The 18,202-nt window shown below is 42.7% G+C and overlaps 1 protein-coding gene across 1 annotated transcript in view; it reads right to left on the reverse strand.

Annotated features, from left to right (window-relative positions):
* The window catches only part of kcnq3 (potassium voltage-gated channel, KQT-like subfamily, member 3), a 424,966-nt gene that overhangs the window by 97,786 nt on the left and 308,978 nt on the right, over positions 1–18,202 (reverse strand). The window contains exon 7 of the mRNA XM_072570436.1: positions 14,470–14,565. Within this exon, the coding sequence (XP_072426537.1) occupies positions 14,470–14,565 (96 nt within the window). The remainder of the gene's footprint in view (positions 1–14,469; positions 14,566–18,202) is intronic.

Below are 18,202 nucleotides of genomic sequence, written 5' to 3' on the forward strand. Positions count from 1 at the left end.
AAACAAGTTAAAAGAGTTGGAGAACAGGATAAAGGATCTAGAATTCACATGAGAAAGAATACAAGAGGAGAGAGAAATTGACTCTCTCCCCTCTTACGAAACTGTCCAGTGGGGATCAACTACAAGAGTATAACTTGGCACCCGTTACCAGGAGGAACAGAATCATAACCAAAGGGAATGATAAACCATTCACCCCAGGGGAGAGGCAGCAGATTATGGCCTTCGTGGGCAAATTACAGTCCAGGAGCGCAAACACCCGGTCCTGGGAAGAGCTGGATAGTGTATGGGTAGGGCAGCAGCTACACCTGAGGGACATACACCAGCTGGTCCGGGCAGCTTGCCCAGCAGACAGGTGGAGGCAGGTTGCTGGCAGACCTAATGCCACAGCAGCCCGAGGCTTTATGGGAGGATGGTGGACACATGCCGTTGCCCTCACAGCTGAGATAGATGCCCAGAAGGCCCCTTCACCGACTTTAAAGAAAAAATCCAGAGACTGCTCGGAAATGCTCCTACGAACTGGAGCAGGATCACGACCATGAAGCAACTTAAAGAGGAAGGAGCCTCTGAATCTGGAGAATGATTATTTATGGTCTATCAGGAATGCTCAGAACAAGCAAACCCAGATTAGGGGGAACCGGGCATTCATCCATGCTTTTAAAGATGGGCTGTCTAGCGCCCACCAAGCCATCCTGAAATTAGAAGTAAAAATGTCCCAGGATTATGATGACCTAGTCGAGTGGGCTAGCGGGGTGCAGGATGCAGAAGCTCCTGCAATAAAGGCAAGACCTGACAAAGCAGCCTCCTGGAATGGAGGCGAGAATAGAATGAAACAATCCTGCCACAACTGTGGCTGGCAGGAACACATTACTTGGGGACAGACCAGGGAACAATGTAAAATATTGCAGCCCATGCAAAAGGATAGGGCACATAGAAGCAGTATGCTGGGAAAAGTATGGGGTACCCCCAAACACCACCCGGAACACCGCGGAACTGCAGGAGTCCCGAGGTCAGCAGAGCTGACAACCAGCTGCCCCCACTTGTGCGGGCAAGGGAGAGGGGAGAATTTACATGCCCGCAGTAATAGGAGGGAGGAAATGTGAAATGCTAGTAGACACAGAATGGCCATGCCTATCACAATCTTACCCTTAGCCCACACAAATAAAATGATTCACTTAACTGGGGTAAGAGGGGATAAAACATCAGCTTCCCAAGTGAAACTACCCTCGCAGAAATAAACAATATATATATCACCATGAGGTTCTATGTATGCCAAAATAACAAGGGCACAATAATGGGCAACGATCTCATGAAAGAATATAATGTTCTAAATGATTGTGAAAAAGGGAAATTGATTTGGCGCAGACAGGACGGTTGGAAGACCGAGATTGGAAAACTCACCTTGAATCTATTAAAGTGGCTACAGTCACCTGTAGGGACTGGAACCTTGAAAAGGAGGGATTCAGAGCGCGGGAAGAAACTAAGTTAGATCCAGGTCTAGCTAACATAGACCTGATAAGGGTTCCCAGACCAGAGCATAAGTCCCACTAGCAATACCCAATAAAACCCGAAGCAGAAAGAGACAGTGCAAGGACTAATGAAACAGGGAATCCTGAAAGAAACCACAAGTACAAGTAATTCCCCAACATGGCCAGTACTACAGCCTGATGGGAGCTACAGGCTCACCATTGATTATACAGGACTAAGTAAGGTCACCTAGGAGAAAGTGAGGACTGCAGATGCTGGAGAGCAAAGTTGAAATGATTCCTGAAGAAGGGCTTATGCCCAAAACGTCGATTCTCCTGCCCCTCGAATGCTGCCTGGCCTGCTGTGTTTTTCCAGCACCACATTTTTCAACCTAATTAAGGTCACCCCCAAATTGCACCCCATTGTAGCAGACCCCCCCACCATTTTGAACAGCTTGGCCCCTGAGCACAAGATTTTTACAACCGCTTCTGGTCTATCCTGTTCTATTGTGAGTCCCAGAACAAACTTGCTTTTACAGTACACGTGAACTCGCCTGCCACAAGGGTTCCACAACAGCCCCACTAATTTTCACAGGGTGATGAGTGACATTCTGATGAGAATAGATATACCAGAGGGTAGCACCGCCCTCCAATATGTAGATGATATCCTAATTGCCTCAGAGTTTGAGTCAGGACACCAGGAAGCTTTATGTCTAGTATTACAGGGATTGGCAACTGCAGGGTTAAAAGTCAGCCCCACAAAGGCACGGATTGGCAAAACACAAGTCTTATACCGAGGACACCTTATATCCCAGGGACTCAAAGAAACGCCCAACAACCACAAGAAGCCAATCCAACAGATGCCACGACCTGCCACTGTCAGGGGAGTCAGGAAGGTCATGGAGCTATTCAACTACAGTCGCAGCTTTATACCAGAGTTGGCAAAATTGGCTGAACCAATCCAGAGATTAATTAAAGGAGGCAAGGCCACCTTGGAACCCGTAACCTAGGGGCCAGAACAGAAGGAGACAGCTTAAAACCCAACTCATTTCAGCCCCGGGCTAGGGCTGCCAGATCCCAGCGAGGATTTTCACATCCACTGAAATGAGGGAGGGTTTTACTCTTCAGTGGTCACCCAAGACCATGATAGCAGGAGAAGGCCCATAGGGTACTACTCAAACCCAGTAGTCACCAGGTTGCCCAGGTGCATAGCAGCTTTAAACTGCACTGCCTTGGACCATTAGGGTTAGCAAGCCCAGAGTAATGACAGGGAATGTCATTATCCACACTAAACATACCTAAGTAGAGATGCTAAACACAGGGAAACTGAGGGCCGTCTCCAATTGAGAAGGGCATTGTGGGAGACACTTCTTTTTACCCCCAAGTCGGTCCGTGGTAATAGCTAGGGATACGGGAGAAAACCCAGCGGAGGGAACCGCACAGCTGTGGGGGTATAGATAGGGATGAGGTTAGGGGAAGAGTAAAAGGATAACCCCCTAGACGCAGCTGAGGTGACCCTCTTCGTAACAGGTCACGAAAATATGTAGCAGGGTCGCCCCAAACAGGAGGGCTGTAAATGATAAGTTAGAAATAGTTACGTCCGGATATATACATACACATATCTAGACAATCAATGTGCCTTCAGTGTAGTCCATCACTACATGGTGACATGGGGTAGAAGGGGGTTCACCATTGCAGGAGGAACCCCTATCAGACACTAAGAATTCAAACATTATTGCGTGCCAGTAAACAGCCAGAGGCTGCAGTAATAAAAATAAAAGCCCATCAAAAAGAACCAGCAAACGAGTCCAAAATGGGTAGAATTCAAAGGAAACCAGGCAGCAGACCAAGCAGCTCAGAAATCCCTAGAGCAAGAAGCCATTAACAGGACTGCAATAGCCACTACTGAATTAGTGAAAGGCGCTATCCAAATTCAGCAGCTGCAGGAGGACTTCCCGCAGAAAGAGAGCGAGCAATGGAAACTGCAAGGGGCATTCAAACAGGAGGATGGTGTCTAGAGGTGAGCAGATAAGGTGGCAGCACCAGCGTGTATATAGAACACATTGCTTGAATTGCACCACAGGCTCTCCCATACAGATAGAGAGGCTGTGATAGCAAGTTTAGGGAGAGAGTGGTGGTGGAAGGGAATGGGAAGAGGCGTAGCCATGTACTGCCGCAGATGCATGTTTTGTGTGTAACATAACCCAGGGAGTCCCATAAACGTTAGGATAGGACACTGGGAACACCTTCAGGTGGATTTTACAGGGCCACTATTACCCTCCCGTGGGAAAAACGTACAGCCTGGTCATCATAGATCAATTCTATAATGGGTGGGTAGCAGCATTCCCAACCAAAAGCTGCACTGCAACCACTGTAGCCAGAATATTAACAGAGGTGGTAATCCCTAGCCGGGGGGGGGGGGGGGGGGGGGGGGGGGTGGGGGGTACCCCTCCAGATAGACTCTGACCAAAGGACACATTTTTATAGGAAAAGTCATGAAGAATGTCTACCAAAAGGTTTCACATTTCCTATCACCTCCAGACCTCAAGGAAGAGAGAATGAATAGAAGGCTCAAAATGCTTTAGCTAAGGCTATGCAAACCTCAGGCAGAACATGAGCTGCAGTGCTGCCGACCATACTAATGAGATTAACAGCCACCACTAATCAGCCAACCAGGCTAACACCATGTGTATTAATGACTGGGCAAACAACGCAATTGTCAGAAACAATAATCACAGGTGGCACCGATGTGAGTCCGCTAAAAGGCAAAGTTTGGCAGTATGTGATAGAATTAAGCGCCCAATTGAAAGGGATGCGGAAATCTGTAATTGATAAACAGGACAAAAAGGATAGGGCAGGGGAAGTCGAATTCTTCCCTGAAGTCCCAGTAGCAGGAAGCCGGGTCCTAGTGCAAGCACTGCCTGACAAACCAGGCAATGGAGTGGAAATAGGCCATACGATGTGATAATAAATGGGGACAACCTGTGCCTGTATAGATATTCAAGGAAAAGGCACATGGAAGCACTGGACCCAACTAAAACAGCTTAAAGACTCCTGTGACCAAACTAATGTCACTGACCTGCCCCCAGGTCCAAACAGGGAGCGGCAGACAAAACGGTCATCCAGGTGGGGGTACTAAAAATACAACAGAACAAACCATCCAGAAGTATAATTATACCTCCTGATAAAAACAAAGACTTTGACTGTTAACTTTATTTTAACAGCAAAACGTAAAAACCTGTATGTATGTCACTGTGTTTAAGTGTCACAACTGTCGGGAGCATGTCAGGATTTGAGGATAACCTCTTCTATAAAACCCATGTAAGCTTGCATGGGAACTGAGCTGTCTGCTACCCACTGGCGCGATCAGTGGAATCCCTATTTGTGGCCACCCCGGTGTGGACCCCTCATGACCTGTATACAGTAGATATCTCAGGAGCGCAGATAGGGAAATACAAGCAGGGACTCCAGGGTAGGTGTGAACGGGATCACAGGTCCACGGGGCCGGTCCCCCAGCCAAGGGAAGGGAAGGACCCATTTAAAACCCAGTAATTACCCACTCTGTTCCACAGGGCAGGGGATGGGGATGCGTTTATGCTCTGGTTCCCAAAAACGACTCATGCGGCCAGACTCTGTTCACTTATCAACACTGTACGGTCACCAGGGGGACAGTTTACCTGCACCTACAGCGAGCAGGCATGCTTGAATGTGACCGTGGCAGTCAATTCATATGTGGACAGTGTAATGGCACCTATGTCAGCTCTGCTACATGGACGTACCCATTCGATACTTACCAACAAGGGGGTTTGGAGGCTACATGGGTGGACAGACAAATGGAAGAGCAGGACAATTGCTGTTACCGAGCAGCGAAGAGATTAGTTTTTCTCTCTAAGGGGACTTACGTGACAGATACCCAGAACTCCCAAATCTGTTTGCACTAGGGACAATTACGCCCTATACTGTACCCATGTCCAAACCCGGGACATGTTTGGAGAAGGATAGTGACCCCCTTCATCAGTCAGGAGTTCTGTGCTAACAGGCAGGCTCCCACCACTTTGGGGTCATCATTGGGATATGGATTCCTGGGATCTCTATCTTTTTTTTGGGGGGGGGGAGGGCGGGGGAAGTCAGCACTAAAAAACAAAATCATCATGTATGAGGCCTGACTATCTGAGGCAATAGTACCTCAAAATCTCTGGAAACAATTAAGATAGAGCTGGCTGAACTCAGACTCTACACAGCAGACATGTTACGTGGTGGATTATCAATTAGCACAATGTAACTTGGGTGGCCTGCGGGAGATCTCTGAAGTCACCTCATTGACCACAAAGGGGGGGGAAGTGAAGTGGGAGATGGCACGGGGCAGGGTGACACTATGCACACGGACACACAAGATGCCCATTGAGCTACCGGTTGGCCACTTGACACACAAGATGGCCGCCAGACCACAATATGGAGAGAGACAGCAGAGCAAATACAGACACTGCCTGGGGCCAGCAGAATGCCAGCACAATGCACGCACAACCTAGTTTAAGGCAGGTGATGGAGAGAATACACATAAGTAACATACACGCGCCGCTGAAGTGCCTGGGTCCAGCCACACCTTCGATAGAAATGCTTAACAGCTTGATACGGACTCAATACAAAGTGCTAATAGCCAGGGCTGCAGTAATTGAACTCCTCAGGAAGGGCAATTAGCGCCCATTACTAGAGTAATGGACTTCCGCGCAGACATTGAAACTGACAATGTCTACACTGGAACTGACAATAACTGCACTGAAATTAACAAAGGCTGCAATGGAACTGATAATGACAAGATTGAAACTATCTACAATTCTGCATACCATGAACAAACTGTGTTACAAAGGACAATAATCACTGACCTGTTGTATCATAGATGTATAAAAGTATCTTGACATGTCCTCTGGGTCGATGAGAAGAATCGCAGCTGACCACTGTACTGCTGGGGTCTTTCTCTCCCCAGAGCTACGGTATTTCCTTGTACAATAAACTCTGTAATTGTACTCCGACTCTGACTCCAAGACTGGTGATTTTCCCCATAACACACAAAACTAAAAGGAGCAGAATTCTGACCTATGTCTCACATGTTTTAGCTGAGTAAGTTAGGGATATGGAAACACCAAGCTAATGAGGCCCTGCCTCTAACACCAAGTCTCCAAACTGATCCTGGAGCTAGGGTAAATTATTCTAAACAGGTGACAATTCTCCCCATGGTTACATCCTATCCCAGAATTTCTCTGTGCAGAATTCTTACATTGTAGCAGGCCATTCAGCCTCAACATTCTAATTCAGTACCAGTTTCCCACCTTTTTTCAGTAACCCTATACATTACTTCTATTTCAATAATCATCCAATACCCTCTTGAATATCTCAACTGAACCATCCTCGACCAAACATCCTGGCATTTCACATATTAATTACTCGGTGTGTGAAGAAATTTGCTTCTTTGACAAAGCATTTCAAAGCTGTAACCTCTAGTCCTTAATTCATTTACAAGGAGGAACTATTTCGCCTTGCTTGCTCTGTCCAGCCCATGATTTTGAAAACCTTGACTAAATCTCCTCTTAGCCTTCTCTCCAAGAAAAACAGACTCAGTCTCTGCAATCTACCATCACAACTGAAGTGCTTCATCGCTGGAACCATTCTTGTAAACATTTTCTGCCTTCTATCCAAAGCATTCATAAGCATTTCCCCATAACACACAAAACTAAAAGGAGCAGAATTCTTACCTATGTCTCATGTCTGAGCTGAGTAAGTTAGGGACATGGAGTATGGTGTCCAGAACTGTACGCAGTACTCTAGCTGATATCTAACCAGTGTCCTATACAAGTTCACCAAAACCTCCCTGCACTTGCACTCTATACCCTGATATGAAGAATGGAATACTATGTTTTATTAACAAATCTACTTGGCCTGCCACACTGAATGATTTACGGACATATAAACTCAGCTCTCTCTGCTCATGCATACACTGTAGGATAGTGCCATTTATTTTATATTGGCTCTCTTCGTACCAAAGTGCATCACCTCAGACTTCTCTGCATTAACCCTTACCTGACATATATCCAAACACTTCAACTTGTTGACATATTTTACCATTCTACATTGTTCACATATATTACAACTCTCCCAAGTTTTGTGTCATCTGCAAATTTTGAAGTTGCCCTTGAAACACGAAGATCTAAACCATTTATAGAAATCAGGAAAGAAAGGGGCTAATAATGACCCCTGGAGGAGCTCCACTACCAATCTCCCTCTGAATCCAAAAATACCCATTAACCAGATCCCTTAATCCTCGATCTCTGAGCCAATTTTGTATCCATGTTGCTACTGTTTCTTTTATTTGATGAGCTTGTAACTTTCCTCTCAGATCTGTTGTGTGGAACTGTATTGAAAACCTTTTGGAAACCCACATACTCCATATCACCAGCCATCCCCTCATCAATATATGCTGCCATTGGTTAACAGATCCAATGAATACAACTCAGGATCCCTTGTGAGCAGAAGACAGACCTTGGCAGTCAAGCAAAGAGCTCAAAACCATTCAAATATTCGTTCAATGCAGCATGTGTTTTTTGAGATTTCCCGATCTCATACAATTCCAATGGCATTTATGCTTGTTATCAAAGTTAATAGCTAGTCACTATAGAAGGTGGAACTGTGTATGGTGTGGTGAGGACAGGGTGAAGAATGGGGATGTGTCAAAATACTATAGCGTGCAGTGTAGCAGATGGGAGGGTTGGGGGTGTGAGAGGATATTACAGAGGACAGTGTGGAGAGTGGGAGAGCGTCAGGATTTTGGAGAGAACAGTGTGGAGAGTAGGACCATGTCATGATGTTGAGAGCGGGAGTACATCAGGGATGTTGGGGAGAACTGTGTGGAGAGTGGGAGTACGTCAGGATGTTGTGGAGAATGGTGTGGAGGGTAGGACCATGTCAAGATGGTATGGAGAACAGTAGACGGTGGGAATCTGACAGATGTTTAATAAGGTATTGTACAACGTTTGGCCAAGATATATTCTGGTGAAAATAAAGACTATGGATAGGACACAGCATTCATGGCTAACTAGGAAGTTGAAGGTTGTATTACACTGCAAGAAAAAGAAAATTATTATAAGAAGATTTATGGTAGGTCAGAGGATTGGACAGTATTTTGAAACAGCAAGGAATATCTGAACAAAAATGACAGTGGCTAGACAGAAATATAAAAACAGACAGTAAGATGCCCAAGATGCATTTAAAAAGGAAAAGAATAACTGTAGAACATGTTGGTCTTCTCCAGGGATAGTTTGGGGAATTAATGGGAGATAAGCACATGGAGGATCAATCGTTTTCGGAATTCTACTTTCCTAATCAGTGAAGGTTTAGACATTGAATATACTCAAAGATGAGGTACACAGATTTTTTATCACGAGGGGTCAATGGTTTTGTGGGAGCATGCCAGAAATTGGATTTAAGGCCATAATAAGATTGGTCATCAGCTTATTAAGCAGTCAAGAAGATTGACACCATCCAAGTCAAAGCAGCTCACTTAATCAGCACCCCATCCACCATCACCCATTCTCTCCACCACTGATGCTGAGTAGCTGCAGCACGTACCATTTACAATATGCACTACAGAGGTTCCTTGGACAGCTCCTTCCAACCATCACCATCTATAAGGACAAGGGTAGCTGGTACAAGGAAACAACACCACATGCAAGTTCACCTCCAAGCCATACACAATCCTGATTTGGAAATGTAATGCCATTCTTTCACTGTTTCTGTGTCAAAATGCTGGAACTCCCTCCCTGACAGCATTGTGGGTGCCTAAAACACATGTACTATAGCAATTCAAGAAGCCAGCTCATCACCATCTACCCAAGAGCAACTAGACAATAAATGCTGGCCTAGCAGTCAAGTCCATAAGATGGGTGGGTTTTAACTGATTGAAGCTAGGACCAGTGTTCTCATTGAGAAATTAGTTGGTACTCAGAGAAGGTTTAAACTAAACTAATTTGAATGAGACAGGTGACCAGGAAATAGCAAAAAGAAACAGATATAACATAAGAGGACAGAGAATTAAAAAGAATATAATTTTATCAGGATGTTGCAGGTATTTGTTTCTGTATTTCTGATGGACAGATTGTTAAATTCTCATCCACATTCTAACCTAAAACAGAGACCAAGCACAGATCTGGATAGGGAAAACTGGTTACTGTAGCCTTTTAACTGGTTCCGGAGAACAAATGTAATATTTTTCCACAGGCTGGGATTTTCTCTCGGTGGAGAGGTGACAGGCAGAAGCAGAGATAAAATGGTACCAAAAGGCATTATTAAGGAAGACCAACATGTTCCCAATGTTAGGGCATATCACCAGCTGTGGAAACAACTAAAGTTCATCTGGTTACCGACCCAAGCAACTAATTGGCATACTAATGGCCATTTCACTCGGTCACCAACACTTGATTAGCCCATTTGTACCGTTTCTAAAGTCTTCAAATTCTTTCTAAAGTCTGGTGCACAGAAGTGGACACGATATTCCAGGTGAGGTCAATCAGCGTTAACCATCTTTATTCACCATTTCTTTGATTGCATAGAAGACAGAAATGAACAAGTACACATGCAATAGTGTTGAGAATTCTAAAGGGCCATAAACAGACATTGTTGTAATTATGCACTTGATTTCCAAAAGGTGCATTACCTCCCAGCTTCGAGAGTAAAGGAGAACAGTAGATGAGTGCAGAATATTGTGGGGTGGGGAGGGGGGGGGGCGGAGGGAAGGGCAACAATTAAAAGAAACTTGTGGTCTCTGTTAGAAACAACCACATAAGTATAAAGTGTTCTAGTCCTTCTAACAGAGTTTAGGAGTCAGGAAAGATTTTAAAAAAATAACAGGATCTCAAACGTCAGCATTACTCCCAGTGCCATATATGTGTGAGTATTGAAACTGGTATTTTTAAAGATTGCGAGGTTTCCCACCCCAACTACCCTCCCAAGTAGGAGAAAGGGAGGTCTGCGGATGCTGGAGATCAGAGTTGGGAGTGTGTTGCTGGAAAAGCACAGCAGGTCAGGCAGCATCTGGGGAGCAGGAAAATCGACGTTTTGGGCCAGAGCCATTCCTGATGAAGGGCTCCTGCCTGAAACGGTGATTCTCCTGCTCCTCAGATGCTGCCTGATCTGCTGTGCTTTTCCAGCAACACACTCTCAACACTACCCTCCCAAGCAGTGCATTCCAGACTCACCCCACTTCTAGGTGAAAAAAAACCCTCAAATTCCCCTTAAAACTCCTGGCCTTTCACCTTAATATTATGCTTTTTTGTTACTGAAACTTCAACTAAGGGGAACAGCTTTCTATTCACCTGTCCTCACCCCTCAGAACATTATACACCTCTATCAAGTTTTCTCTGCTCTAAAATTCCGAGTACATCCAGCCTTTCTTCACAGCTAAACTGCACGATCCCAGGCAAAATTCTGCTGAACGTCACCTGCACCTCCTCCAATGCAATCACATCTTTCCTAAAGTGTAGTGACTAGAACTCCAGCAGTGGCCTAACCAAACTTTGTACAACTCCAACATAACCTCCCTGCTCTTTTAATCTATGCCACAACTGATCTAGCTATTAACCTGTCCTGCCATCTTCAGGGATCTGTGGACAAGCACCCCAAGATCCCTCTATTCCTCCGCCTTCCTAGTGTCCTGCCATTCATTGAATAATCTCTCATCTCATTATTTCTTCCAAAGTACATCACCTCACATTTATCAGGGTTAAATTCCATCTGCCACTGATCTGTCCATCTGAGCAATCCATCTATATTTTCCTGTAACCCAAGACCTTCTTCCTCCCTGTCAACCACCCAGCCAACCTTGGTGTCACCCACAAACTTACATATCAATCCCCATCACATTTTCTTCTTTATCCTTTATATAATGTCTCAGTTCTAAATTTTAAAAGTATTCATTGGATGGGCTCTAGCACTGACTCTCATTTGGCTTGGTTGAGGAACAGATAGAGGTTTTACAGACAGTGAGAAGATGATAGATGAGCAAACTCGTAGGTAATAGATTAACTAAAATCTTGAAGCAATACTTATGTAATACAGGTACAGAAATCAGAATACTAAGGGTAGTAAAGCAGGGGAATATGTGTAAAGGAGAAAGTGAGGACTGCAGATGCTGGAGATTGGAGCTGAAAATGTGTTACTGGAAAAGCGCAGCAGGTCAGGCAGCATCCAAGGAACAGGAGAATCGACGTTTCGGGCATAAGCCCTTCTTCAGGAACCAACTTCACAATTAACAAGGAAGACAGTAGTTTTGGATCTGGTTCTCAAAATGAAGTAGGACAACTGGACTATGTTGTAGTAAGACATCGTCCAAATGAGTTGGTTTCCAGCAACTAATCAAAGGCAAAACTGCACATCTAAGAAACAACTCGTGTCAGTGTTTCAAGAAGGGATTGACCTAGACAGCTAAACTGGAAAAGGCAATTAAAGGGTGAAACATTAATGAAGCAATAAAGGGCATTTAGGGAAGAGACAGTGTAGATGTAAATTAGCTTATTCCTTTGAAAGAAAAACGGGAAGCCTTCAAGACCAATGTGCCCTGGGTGACAAAAAAAAACAATAGCTAAAATAAAAGCAGACTGAAGAGGCTTATGACTCATTGTGACAATGGCAAGCAAGGGACAGTTACAAAGCGGTAAGATTACAGAAAATATTGGGGTGAATTGATGAAACAATTAATACAGGATGACAGAACAAATTATGAAGATACATGATCAGACCACATTAAATTGAATCCTAAAATAAACATACAGGTGTACGTATCTAGCTAGGCCTTTTTATGGATGAAAAGGGAAATCTTCATGTGGATAAAGTTGATTACATGAATACTTTGGATTCATCTTCATAAAAGAAGTGAATGATGCGATGACTAGATTAAAAGTGAGCGAAATTATAGTCAGCAGGAGCTGCAGATAAAGATGTACAAATAGATTATCTCCACTGAAAGTTGCTTAAGTCACCTAGTCCAGATGAAATGGTTGCTAAAATAAACAATGGTAGATTCATTGGTTGGAATCTTTCAATTCTTTGGATACAGGAATACTTTTGGTAGATTGAAGGGCTACTAATGTTACACAGCTCGTCAAGAAAGTGGAAAGATTGTAAATGATCCAGTCAAACATCAATGGTGGAGAAGTTACTAGAAACCATTGTTAGGAACAAAATAAAGTTTAATTTAGAAATACATTAGTATGATTTATTCCTTTAATAGGATAGCAGCGAAAACTGATCAATGTAGTTCAGTAGATGCTGCATATATGGATTTTCAGAAGGATTCAACAAAGTTCCACATAAGAGGGTTAGGAATTAAGGAGAAAATGGCACACATGCAAAATTGACTCAGTGACTGAAATCGGGGGAGTGGTGGCAGAAGGAAAGTATATTTTAGAACATAAAATGGCTTGAGCAGTTTTTCCAAAGGTTAATTATGATTGAATACACTTGAAAATGTTTATAAATGATATAAATCTGCTACAGGGAACACATTATGAAGTTTGCAGATGATACAAAACTTGGTAAAGTAGTAGATCGTAATGAGGATGTCAGGATGACTTAGATGGAATGGTGAAATGGGCAAGGCAGATAAAATTTGGTAGTGATAAGTGTGAAGGTATATGCCTTGAAAGAACTGATCTTGAAAGACAGCATACTATAAATGGGACCAGTTTGAACAAATCCAATGAGCAGAGACACCTTAGTATCTGTTCACACTAATCCTTAAAGATGGCAATGTAAGTTGATAAGGAGACTAAAAGCAAATGGTTTACTTACGATTTGTAAAATAGAAGGAATATAAGAGTAAAGACATTATGTGGAAAAGTTATAAGTGACCTGGTAGGCCTCAGTTGGAGTGGTTATTTGATGCGTCATATTTCAAGAAAGATGTAAAGTTTAGCAAGAGGTTGACAAAGGTAAAGGATTCAGTTTTGAGGAAGTTGGAAAAGAAGGAACAATAAAGGTGATGAGGTGAACCTCAGAGGTCTTCATAATGAGAGAGGGTATGATAGAGCAGATAGAGAACTCTCTACTGCACAGGCCAACAAGTAGAGATCATGGATTTGACAACATTAACAAAAGATTTTGAAGGGAGATAAGAAGACACATTTTGGGATCTGGAACATTATCACCTAAACCATCCTCCAATCACCTTAAGCTCACTACTACTTTGTGTTCAGTTCTGGTCACCTCATTATAGGAAGGATGTGGAAGCTTTAGATAGGGTGTAGAGGAAATTTACCAGGATGCTGCCACGACTGGAGGGTAGGTAGAGGGAGCTGGGATTTTTCTCATTGGAGTGAAGAAGAAAGAGAGGTGACTTGATAGAGATGCATAAGATGATGAGAGGCATAGATACAGTGGATGGCCAGAGACATTTTCCCAGGGCGGAAATGGCTGTCACAAGGAGGCATAATTTTAAGGTGATTGGAGGATGGTTTAGGTGAGATTTCAGAGGTAGGTTCTTTACACAGAGAGTGGTGGATATGTGGAGTGCACTGTCAGTGGTGGTAGTAGAGTCAGATACATTAGGGACATTTAAGTGACTCTTAGATAGGCACATGGATGATAATAAAATAAAGAGTATGTAGGTTAGTTTAATCTTAGAGTAGGATAAAATATCAGCACAACAGTACTGTGAGGTACTGTTCTATGAATAATTTTGGAAGGGAGTTGAACTGTACTTGTGGATGAGAAAATGACAGGGATACAGACAAACAAATGCAAGTGCTCAAAGAGTAAGCACAGACATAATGAACTGAATGGCCTCACTCTGAGCTTTGAGTTTCTATGACTCCATGAAGGCATAGTTCCCCTCATACCATTACAGCCATTAACATTGAAAAAAAAATCAAGTGGACAAACTAATTTTCCTTTTAGAAGACCAAAATATTGATTTCAATTTCTTTGGTAACTGTAATAGATTTTGAACATTTAGCCACCAGACCTGAATCAAGCTTGCTGCAGGATTTCTTCTTTTCTCGAAATGCTTTTGACGATGCTGCTCCTGAACTTTAAGAGCCAGCCCAGAGCCAAGAATGCCCTTAAAGAAAAATAAACATTATGAAATGCTGCAAATAGAAAATAAATCAAACCTAACATCAATTTTTCATTTAATAAGATGTTTCAGTCACTGTGTTTATATAAAAGCTCAAAACATATTAAAGACAAATCCTAATATGCAATGTAACCACAATAAATATTATTTAGACCCCTTGAGCGGTAGTGAATATGACAAGAATCATAGATATAATTCACAATTGATTACATCATAAAATCAAGTAACTAGTATACTAAAGCTCTCAAAGCCTTGGAGATTAAAATTAATTTCACTGCAAGGGTTGTAATCCGATAGAGATGATTGCTAAAGAAACTATTCTCTTCCACCATTTAAATACATCGTGGCTACACATATTGATGTAATTTTCGTGGAGTCGGATCAGGGAGCCTTTAAAAATGACCCCCTTCTCAGGCTTTCAGATTTTCATAAGTGCTTTCTATGGGCTTGAATTGGTTCACGGCATAAGCACACATTTGGCATTCCCAAATCCATTGTGGACACTGATGTGGCCTATTCATGGAGTCAGGCCAGCTTTTTAAAGAGCTGTGGTTCACCTCAGAGATCTAATGAAGTGTTGTCTGCATGAGGGAACCTTTTGAAACAAATTTAAAAAGTTCTCCTCAGGAATATTATGTCAAATTATGCAATCTCTTATCAAAAAAAACCCTATAACTCCTTACTTCCCTCACGCCAGGCTACAACTCCCCTTAAATAACTCGATGACAATCTTATGTCTTGATTCCAGGATATGGCAACTTCATGTCCATTCACACACTATAATCATATAGAACCCTATAGTGAAGGCTGCCAGTGAAAACAGCTGTGTCAATTCCTGAACATCCTTTCCTAATAACATAATGGAGTCTAGCCAGCAATACCCACTGACCATATTTAAATTTATTTTTAAAGTTGTTCATCGACAACTTCCCACTATGTTAAAAAAAACCCTCCTTTTTACCATAGACCAGCAAAAATGTCCATTATCCAGAGTCTTTGAAGTTTCAACAACTGAAGCTGAAATAATGTGAAACTTCTTAACTTTGTGTAATTAAATTGATTCCAGACATCAGACAGCCAAAGCGATCAATCAAGCAGGGGGTGATGTGCTTCAAGAGACTAATGAATGTCTGGGCCCTCAGTCAAAACACAAAGGTGTGGGGCCGGGCCACTACCTTTTTCCACTACCTTTACAAAGAAGAAGTTGTTTCTGATTTCATTCCTGAGTTGCTTCCCTCAAACTTAAATAATGTCCACTAGAAGAAATACCTTTTTCCTATATCTGTTCTATGAAGTAATTTTATGATTTGCTTCAAAGCTTCTATTAGCTCACCCCACAGCTTTTTAAACCCAAAGGAACAGAACATAATTTATATAAACTGGACTCCTGACCCTTTAAGTCTCAGTGCTATACAACTGTTTCACTAGCCAATTCTTAAAATATCATAATGTGCTGTAAATGTTTTGATGGGTCACAGTAAAAATGAAAATGCATGAAATTTTTAAATTAATATATGATTTCTGATTAATGCTACTTATTTCCTCTGCAATGAACTGTTTCATATTGATAACACATTTCTCCTGCGTTGCTCCCTATAACCTATCAGCAGCTGAAATCTCAGTATTTCCACATGAGGGTGCTACAGATCAGGACGTTATAAACTTCCATGCAGCAAGTTTTAAAAATGTGAAGATGATGATAATCTGGAATAAAACAGGAATGGAGGAACTATGACACAACCTACCTGCATCTTTTTAAAAGCCTTGGGATTCGGTCAGTGGAGGATAAATAAGATCTTAAAAATCCTGAGTACAACTTAGCGGCCAGGAGAATAATGAAAAATGATGAGGGAAGAATGCTGGCTTCTATTACTAAGAAGCAGTTCATCGATTTAATAAGGAATTGTAGTTTTTCAAAAAGCTGAAAGCGGTGAGGTGATGAAAGGTATTAAAAGTGTTTGAAATTAGCCATGTATAAAATTTTAGGTTTCGCTTTTAGTGTGACAATACAACAAGGATGATAAAAGGCCACCCACCAAAGCTCATTACTTCTGCAGTCAATTCTCTCATTATGCCAATGTGTTTTGACATCTCCAATGTTTTGTCTGTTATCAGCCTGACAGATTATCCTAAGTATTGAATAACTTTCAAGTTCTTCCTGACATTTAAAATGTAGTAATGTTTTCCTGCTCTGTTTACCTCAATCCAGTATTGAATGAGCAGAAATGTCTTTGAATTGTGAAGACTGACGCTCCACTCCCAACTCCAAAGTACAAACTACACTTCCTCACCTTGAGTTTATTCCTGCCATTAATAAGGTCATCCTTCTCTAACTGTGAGACAGTGTCCAAGTTCACTCCTGCCTTAACTGATTTGGTGTTGAAAACTTCACTCATGCCTTAATCACCTGTACATCTCAACAATTCCAATGCACTCTTGATTGGTCATTTTATCCTCCTTAAACTTGAGGACATCTATAACTCTGCTGCATGAGATTATCAACATCAAATCCTGTTGACCGATCATCATGTGCTTCCTAGTCTATCGTGGATTCTGGTAAAACAACAATTCTAATTTCCTGGTTAGATTGAGTCAGCCAAGGCTTTCCTGATTGGCCCAGGTTAACAACCTCAATCAAGATCCTCATAGTCAATGAGGTTTACCTGGTCCCATTCACCACAATGGCTCATCTCATTTACTTAGCATCTGTACCTTTTCTCCTCATTCTTGAACGTTTTCCAAATATTGGTGACAGCCCATGGGAGACTGGTTAGCAAGGTTACATTCTCACAGAATACAGGGAGAACTAGCCATTTGGATACAGAACTGGCTCAAAGGTAGAAGACAGAGGGTGGTGGTGGAGGGTTGTTTTTCAGACTGGAGGCCTGTGATCAGTAGAGTGTCACAAGGATTGGTGCTGGGCCCTTTACTTTTTGTCATTTCATAAATGATTTGGATGCGATCGTAAGAGGTACAGTTAGTAAGTTTGCAGATGACACCAAAATTGGAGGTGTAGTGGACAGCAAAGAGGGTTACCTCAGATTACAACAGGATCTTGACCAGATGGGCCAATGGGCTGAGACGTGGCAGATGGAGTTGAATTCAGATAAATGCGAGGTGCTGCATTTTGGGAAAGCAAATTTTAGCAGGACTTATGCACTTAACGGTAAGGTCCGAGGGAGTGTTGCTGAACAAAGAGAACTTGGAATGCAGATTCATAGCTCCTTGAAAGTGGGGTCGCAGGTAGATAGGATAGTGAAGAAGACATTTGGTATGCTTTCCTTTATTGGTCACAGGGGTTGGGAGCTGAAAATGTGTTGCTGGAAAAGCACAGCAGGGTCAGGCAGCATCCAAGCAGCAGGAGAATCAACGTTTCGGACATGAGCCCTTCTTCAGAATTCCTGAAGAAGGGCTCATGCCCGAAATGTCGATTCTCCTGCTCCTTGGATGCTGCCTGACCTGCTGTGCTTTTCCAGCAACACATTTTCAGCTCTGATCTCCAGCATCTGCAGTCCTCACTTTCTCCTACAGGAGTTGGGAGGTCATTTTGTGGCTGTACAGGACATTGGTTAGGTCACTGTTGGAATATTGCATGCAATTCTGGTCTCCTTCCTATCGGAAA

The sequence above is a fragment of the Chiloscyllium punctatum genome, chromosome 5, assembly GCF_047496795.1.
Source record: "Chiloscyllium punctatum isolate Juve2018m chromosome 5, sChiPun1.3, whole genome shotgun sequence".
Taxonomy (NCBI): Eukaryota; Metazoa; Chordata; class Chondrichthyes; order Orectolobiformes; family Hemiscylliidae; genus Chiloscyllium; species Chiloscyllium punctatum.